Source organism: Mus caroli, unplaced genomic scaffold, assembly GCF_978045245.1.
Source record: "Mus caroli unplaced genomic scaffold, Mus_caroli_1 scaffold_12, whole genome shotgun sequence".
NCBI lineage: Eukaryota > Metazoa > Chordata > Mammalia > Rodentia > Muridae > Mus > Mus caroli.
The window spans coordinates 52,072,964-52,081,168 of NW_028227267.1; the positions used below are offsets into that span (position 1 = coordinate 52,072,964).

An 8,205-nucleotide genomic window follows, 5' to 3' on the forward strand; every position below is an offset into this window, starting at 1 on the left:
TCCCACCATTTGTGCTCTTTTGTTGGTGGTTTAGTCCCTGGGAGCTCTGGGGGTACTGGATAGTTCATATTGTTGTTCCTCCTATGGGGCTACAAACCCCTTCAGCTCCTTAGGTCCTTTCTCTAGCTCCTTCATTGGGGACCAATGGATGGCTGTAAGCATTCACTTCAGTATTTGTCAGGCACTGGCAGAGCCTCTCAGGAGAGAGCTATATCAGGCTCCTGTCAGCAAGCACTTTTTGGCATTCACAACAGTGTCTGGATTTGGTGATTGTAAATGGGATGGATCCCCAGGTGAGTCAGTCTCTAGATGGTCATTTCTTCAGTCTCTACTCCATACTTTGTCTCTGTAACTCAAATTATAAAGTGTCAATAAAATAATTTTGTGGCAGGAATCACCACAATATGAGAAACTGTATTAAAGGGTCACACCATCAGGAAATTTGGGAACCACTGACTTAATTAAGGTCTTGTTCATACCCTATATGCTGTGTATTCAATACACTGTCCCCACACCTTCATCCCTCACAGCTACATTCTCTCATTTTCTACTTATTTGAATAAAGATGAGATGACCTCACACTGGTCAACACAAACAATGGCCTTCAGGCTGAATCATCCCACCATCAGTTTTAAAAAATAAATGTACTTCCTCTCCCCCACGTGCTCGTACACTACAGATGTCTGTGTTTGTGTTTCAGCAGCAGAGATGAGACTTTACACATATGCAGCATGGGTCTCAAAGCTGACAATAATACCTGGATGCTTAGAAGAACCATTCCATAATCCTTAATCAAGGTCCCCCTCCCTTTGTGTGCTGTCCTGCTTCCTGGGAGCCACTTTGAAGGGTGCAGTCGACACCTTATCATGGGATGCAAGAGACTCAGAATCTGGCCACAGACTCAACACCACCAGAGAGCAGTGATGAGAATTTCTGATAAGGAAAGTAGAGCTTGTCCAAGCCAGATCTGTGGTTCCCAGCCCTGCCTTTCTCCCACGGTGGATCTATAAAAGCAGGAACCAGGACAGGAACACCCTAGAAGCTCGCCAAGGCCTCAACACTGGCAAAATGCGGGCCCTGCTATTCCTCATGGCACTTCTCTTGCCTTCTGGGGCTGGAGCTGGTGAGTTTGTCTTCATCTCCCTAACCTCTGAGTTTTCAGAAACCGGCCTTCATCTCTTAGCTTTGGCAATAGAGACCCTAACATGGGGAAGTGTACTAAACTAACAGTCCAGGGGAAATCTGTAGGTCAAGGAAGAATGAAAAACTAATTCCTCTAAAGAACATTTCCTCAAGGTGCTCTCTGTTGTGATAGGCAGCTCTTCTCTGGCCTTCCCTTAGTGGTGAGGAAGATGGGATGAGGGTGTGGAGAAACGTCTAATGAAGTAGAAAATCAGAAACATGAATGGGCATTGTGTTCTGAATGAAGGCTGATGGTGGACATGAACGCTAGTGAGAAATTTAGGTCAAAGGGCGTGTGGAGGGGCCTGATCCCCATGAGAGGTGGGGTGGGCTTGGAGTAGTTATACAGCTTTACCTCATCTTCCATTGCTGGTGCTGTGTTGGCGTGCTCCACAAGTTTGTGACCAGGGACTGGGGTTCTTTGTTCCAGAGGAGATTATTGATGGTGTTGAGGCTAAACCACACTCCCTTCCTTACATGGCCCATCTGAGGATCATCACTAACAATGGTTTGAAGAGGTGTGGTGGGTTTCTCATAGCCCCGCAATTTGTGATGACTGCTGCACACTGTAGTGGAAGGTAAGAGGCTTCTCTTCCTGTGAGGAAATGCAGGAGCCAGAGTCCCAGATCAGCAGAGGAAGCAGAGGAAGTTTCAAGAAGGGCTCTCCTTACACAGAGAGGAAAAGGGAGCACAGGGCCACGCACTGGACCATCTCATGTGTGGTCTCCATTTTCAGAGGTCAGAGCTTTACCAGGGCTCTAGTCAGGAGGAAAACTACAGCTCTGGCTTGTCCTGGTGTCAGCAGAGCTCAGACATGGTGTGGGGTGTAAGTCAATGTAGAGTGCCAATTTGCCATGTGCAAAGGCATGGGTTCAATCCAAATACTAGGTGTGAAGTGTGGGAAGAGAGTTCTCAGTCCTGTGTTTTCCCGAGCTGCCTCCTTCTCACTAGGCTGTGGTCCTGGGAGCTCCATCTCTAGTCTCTCTCATGCTGCACTGGGACAGAACCTAGACCCTGGTGCACTTCCCCCTGGAAGGAGGCCTCCTCCTAAGAGCAGCATGCTTCACTGCTTCTTTCTCTGTCAACAGAGACATCACTGTCATCCTTGGAGCTCATAATATAAACAAGAACGAATCCACACAGCAGATAATAAAAGCTGAAAAACAATTTGTTCACCCAAAGTTTCGTTACTCTTCGGGTTTCAATGACATCATGTTACTGAAGGTGCCGTTATTTTTATTGCACTGCTTAAGTCTCCCAATCCTAACTCTCCTCCAGGCTCAGGCCTTCAAATTCTTTCCTCTCCAAATCATTTCCTCTGAACCTACTATTGAATTTCCAAGGGGAATGGCATCCAAGCATCCTTCACTGCTTTGACATCTCTTCTCTTCTTCCCCCAACAGCTACAAAAGAAAGCAGAGTTGACTTCTGCTGTGAATGTAATTTCACTGCCTAGTTCCTCTGACTTTATCAAGCCTGGGAAGATGTGCTGGACAGCTGGATGGGGGAAAACTGGCAAGAATAACCCTCCATCAGTTACCCTGAGAGAGGTTGAACTGAGAATCATGGATCAAGAGGCCTGTAAAGACCACAGTGATTATGATTATCAACTCCAGGTCTGCTCGGGCAGTCCCACAACATCGAAATCAATAGGACAAGTGAGTACACACCTGCTTTTCCTTCCCACTTCAGGCAACAGCATCAGAAGAGGAAGTGTGTCAAACAGCTCTCCAAGGCAGTGAATAATGACTGTGTACTTTCATCTCCCTGTTCTCAACCTCTTCCTGCAACCTTCCCATAAGGCTAGATATGAGATAGGGAGGGAGTAAGGGGAGACATGTTAGCAATGGGGTAAGGCCAAACAGGGGTGGGGGGAAATCAATCATTAACTCCCTAACTTATGAATAACATGAGCCAGGACTTCTTACTTGAATCTGGGATTAGCTAGGGCATGGCTTTTGAAATTGAGTGAAAGCAATCTTTGCTCATGGACTCATTTTTCTCACCCACAGGGAGATTCTGGGGGACCTCTAGTGTGTGATGGTATGGCCCATGGTATTGCATCTTCTTCAGAAGCAAAGGCCCCTGCAGTCTTCACCCGAATCTCCTCATACCTGCCCTGGATATATAAAGTCTTAAAGGGCGAGTAGCTGAAAAGCCTAACCAGCCTGAGTCAGACTCTTCAAGATCAAGCTCATCTTGTACCCTCTGAGTTCATCCCAGCCTGTCCTCATCCTGCATCAAGCCTGCCCCTAGCCTGTCCCCAAGATCATCTCAAAGATGCACAAGTCTGTGATGATGGAATGTTCTCTGTAATGCATCTCAATAAAGACCTAACCTCTTGCACCTGTGTGACTCCATGTTGCACTCAAATTACTCAGTTCCTCTGTATAAGCCCAATGAAGAGTTGATTTGAGCTACTCTCTTGCCATGTTAACAATCTTGACTACTGACTTCCTGGCACAGGGTATGCCACTGTAGATGACTTAATAGTATCTTGCATGTTTGGGTGTGTAGAGTATTATTTCATATCCAGATAGTGTGCACTAATCTGTTCTTTTCCTCCACTGTCCTGTCTTCTCATCTTCTCCTCCTTACCTCTCAGCTCTTCTCCCCACAACCCCATGCCACAGCCACTGTGTCTTTCCACACAGCATATGAAATTCCATGTCTAGGTCAGACTTGGCTGTTGAGAGCTTGTGTCCTCAACATTTATGCTGCCGGAATCTTACATAAAACAGCAATGCAAACACAAAAGGTCTAACGGGAACCACCTGGGATAGAATTCATTAATAACAGCTGGGATCAACAAGGGCTCCACCTAAGATTCACTAATCTTAGAAGCCAGGGTCAAGGGCTTCGAGCCCTTGCCATAGTTCCTATTTTAGTCTCTTGTATAGTCCACCTTCCCCTTAGGCCATTGTAAATACCTGTGTGTGTATGTGTGTGTGTGTGTGTGTGTGTGTGTGTATGGGTGTAACTCTGCTATAGTTCTATGTATCTATTCTGGTTTCTCCTTTGGTCTGAAACTTCCTTCTTCCTTAGTGATGGTAAATTCTTGTGTAAGAAGACTTAGCTTTTACAATCTTACTGAATTCCAAGCCCATGATCTTGCTCAAGGACATTCTAGGACTGTTGGAACACTGGCGGAAGGCTTTAGCCATGTCAGAATTCAATTTTAAAAAGCACTTATAATAGGAAAATACTGAAAGAGAACATGTGGATCCATACACTAGACTAATGCGGGAATGAAAAATTAATGTATGGGTAGAGAAAGCTAGACTCCAGGAGGAGAGCTTCCTTGAAACTCTTTTGTCTCATAAGTGACTTTTAAGCCTCTTGGCGTGTCCAGTTGACTCGACTGGAGAGTGTAGCATTTCTCCCTTTCTTTTTTTATTTTTCAGCCGAAGTTCCTGGATGTCCCGCCTCGTCGTAGCTACAGACCTCAGGAGCACTCTAAAGATGAGTGGAAACACCACGATTACTAGTAAAACAATGCCAAAAATAATAACAAGTAGGAATATATATTGAACCCAATCCAGGGAGTTCAATGCACTTATGTTGTTTTTCAAATCTCTAGCCAATTCATCAATGTTCCAAGTGTCCAAGTGACTTTTACTAATATCTGAAATTTCTGCCTTTAACTGTTCCAAGTCATGAGAAATATCAGTATCTTTCCACACTCCCTGTAAGTGGGCTTTGGTCTTTCCCCAGGCACTGGTTGTATTATAAGGTAAGGGGGTAACACAAATGTATTGGAAAGAAGCATGACATTTTGTAGCTAACCTGGTCTTAATATTAGCAATATCTTGCCCTATTGCTAGCACTACTCCTTCTAGGGCGTTAACCTTTGCTTCTAATTTTTTATCTATAATATGCAGCTCTGACAAGGCTACAGAGATGTTCTTATGCATATCATTTACAAAATGAGCGGTATGCAGTTGCCGTACTAAGGCTGTGGTGGACAATGCAAAGAAGTTAAAATTGCAATTAAGGCAGTAATTCCTATAATCAGTGCTGCTACAAATCTCTTAGGTCTAATAAGTTCGTTTAGTGTTTTTAAAGTTTGTAATCTCGAATTCTTGAACCAAGGCACATTTCTTAACTATACAGGCAGCAAAACATAAGCAGGTCTTTTTAACAAAATCATAACAGCAGATTCCTTGTCTAATTTAGGATCTACACAATTAGTTAAATGACAAGAATTACAATGAATATGAAAAGACTTGCTAAGATTGACGATCTTAACTCTTAAAATTATTTAACAATAAGCATATAGGTAAGGTACACAAACTTTCATAGCTATAGGGGAGTTCGCTAGAATGGCCAAAAACAATGTCTCTGATGAAATCTTGTCTAATACTTTGTAGCAGTCTCTCTGCCTCACGAGTCAGCTTTTTTAGTTGTCTCCAAAGTTGACACCAGGTCGGCTCTCCTTGCTGTGCCCATGGCGGAGATAGGAAGAGTTTCTTTATTTTGCTTGTGTGTGCTCTCTCTGATTTCTCCTTTTCTGTGCGCTCAACACAGTTTTCTTGTCACCACTGTCAGGACACTGTCAGTTTCTACTCACAGGTCAGATTGTCACATTGGAAGCTAGCATGCTCTTGCAGCATTCTGTGGAAAAAACAGAAACACTCTCCCTTTTCTCCATATTAAGTATCTGAACAGGATCATGCCATGTACCAATAAGTGGATCCCTTCATCTCATGAGTATGTCTGATTGTAGGGTGCCAGAGACACTCAGCAAGATTTTTGGCATCTAAATTTAATAATAATAATTTTTTTTGCCTTCTTTCTTTCTAATTCTTCTTCACTTTTAGAAGACTTCCAAGGCTGGGAAAGATCAAAAGCCTTTACCTCCCACTCTCTTCATTCTTTAAAGGAATGCCTATGATACTGGGAAGTCCATTGTTCTCTGAGACTCCCCCCAGGTCCCCTGGTCCAGCTCCAGCAAGGCCTCTCTACCAAGCTGTCATCTCATGCCAGAACTGTAGCCACCTCTCTTCACCTTGCCCAAAGGGACTCAGGAGATGACACAGGACAGCCCCAATATGCAGATCAGAATCTTTAGAAAGGCACGAAAAGGTTGTCTAACTTCCTCTGCAGTGGGGCCAGGTCAGCCCCTCTCATAAAGTATATCTTGGCTAAGAGCCCTGGTGTGAGCTTTGAGTCACGAGCAATCCACTCAATAAGTACTGTCTTAGTCACCTTGTGTACCTAGTCATGGGGGCAGCCTGATGCCTTTAAACACACACACACACACACACACACACACACACACACACACACACACACACACCATGTTTTACTATTCCTCCTCCTTGAAGGTAATTTCTGCTGTCTCTTTTTTTTTCTTCCTTGGCTTCCACAGTTACTCCATTTCAGACACACAAAATCATACATTCACATAGCTAGGATCCTCGTGTGAGAGAGGACATGCAGGTTTTGTGCTTGGAGTCCTGGCCTATCTCACTCAGAAAAAAATAAAACTCCCATTCCATCTATTTTGCTTAAAATTTACTTTTTCTTCTATGTAGAACATCTTAATTATCTACTCATCAGTTGCTGGGCAGCAAGGCTGCTTCCCTTTCTTCGTTACTGTGAATATGGCAGCAATGAACACAGATATGGAGATATCCATGTCAGAGATTATAGAGTCCTTTGGATAAGTGCTCAGGAGTGACTTAGCTGGAACTCTGGTAGTTTTATTTTTGGGGATGGGGTGTTGTTGTTGTTATTGCTGGTGGTGTTTTTTGAGAAATATCTTAACTGATTTACAATTTATCTGTACCTAGTTTACATTTCAAAGGAAAATGCAATGTATTCCCCTCTCTATACATCCACGCTATCTCTTGTTTTTGCCATTCTTGATGTTGGTCATTGGACTGTAGTAAAATCAATCTTAAAGTGGCTTTAATCTGGATTTCCCTGTGGCTAAGGATGGTGAAGACTTTTAAAGTGTTTCTTCCTGGCCTTTTACATTTATTCTCTCCTTCCCCCCTCTTCTCTCTCTCAGATTTATTTATTATTATACATAAGTACACTGTAGCTGTTTTCAGACACGCCAGAAGAGGGTGTCAGATCTCCTTTCGGGGGGCTGTAAGCCACCATGTGGTTGCTGGGATTTGAACTCAGGACCTTAGGAAGAGCAGTCAGTGCTCTTTCCCGCTGAGCCATCTTGCCAGCCCCCCATGTTTATTCTCTTGAGAGCTTTTTGTTTGGTAATGTTGGAGGATGTTTCTTTACCTTTTTTTTCTTTATTTCTTATTCTCCTTTACCTGTGTGAATTTCACTGAGATTTTATATCCTATACAGTATGATCATATGTATTCCCCATTTTTCACCATCTAACTCCCACCATGTGCTCCTTGACAAAGCCCTTCCCAACTTCATAACACAGAAGACAGAGAAGAACTCTAGACCAAAGTCATGGGCACTGTTCTTCAATAAACTCATAGAAGAAAAATTCCCAAATAAAAGAGTTACTCATCCAAGTACACAGGCCCGAGGAACATGAAAGAAAACATTTATATGGTGCATTATGATTGAAATGCTAACTCTAATAAGGCTAAGAAAGGGTGCTGAAAGCTTCCTGAGAGATGGGCCAAGTCACAACATGGGCAGACACATCAAAATAATAGCTAATTACTTGATGGAGACATTTAAAGAAGGGATTTCTTCTTATAACCCACAAGTCTACTTAGTGCTTTCCATAGATGTATGCTCCAGTGTCTCCATCCACTAGAGGAGGGGTTCTCAACCTTCCCAATGTTGTAATCCTTTATGTTGCAATACTCATGTTATGATGACCCCAAACCATAAAGTTATTTCATTTCTCCTCCAATTTTACCACTAGTGGGGTCAGGACCCAGATTGAGAACCAATGCAGTAGAGTATGGGAACCATCCCAATGGCCACCAGTGATTACATGTCTCCCAGAAACCATCTATTGCCAACATCTCATGCATAGAGGCCACCCTTAATAGTTAATCATTATTGGGAATAGATTAATTAAGACATGCT

General features: G+C 43.4%; 1 protein-coding gene across 1 annotated transcript; it reads left to right on the forward strand.

Moving 5' to 3' along the window:
* Positions 1-1,068: 1,068 nt before the first annotated feature.
* LOC110288846 (mast cell protease 2) lies at positions 1,069-3,332 on the forward strand. The gene is made up of 5 exons (XM_021155081.2): positions 1,069-1,123; positions 1,613-1,760; positions 2,271-2,406; positions 2,586-2,840; positions 3,195-3,332. Exons 1-5 carry the CDS (start codon positions 1,069-1,071, stop codon positions 3,330-3,332), a joined length of 732 nt encoding a protein of 243 aa, XP_021010740.1.
* Positions 3,333-8,205: the final 4,873 nt, after the last annotated feature.

Bases quoted from the DNA above. Each gene is read 5' to 3' on its own strand.
- LOC110288846 (XM_021155081.2), top strand. From the start codon at position 1,069: ATGCGGGCCCTGCTATTCCTCATGGCACTTCTCTTGCCTTCTGGGGCT. The intron at 2,407-2,585 runs GTGCCGTTATTT...TTCCCCCAACAG, and splicing joins ATGACATCATGTTACTGAAG to CTACAAAAGAAAGCAGAGTT. The intron at 2,841-3,194 runs GTGAGTACACAC...TCTCACCCACAG, and splicing joins CATCGAAATCAATAGGACAA to GGAGATTCTGGGGGACCTCT.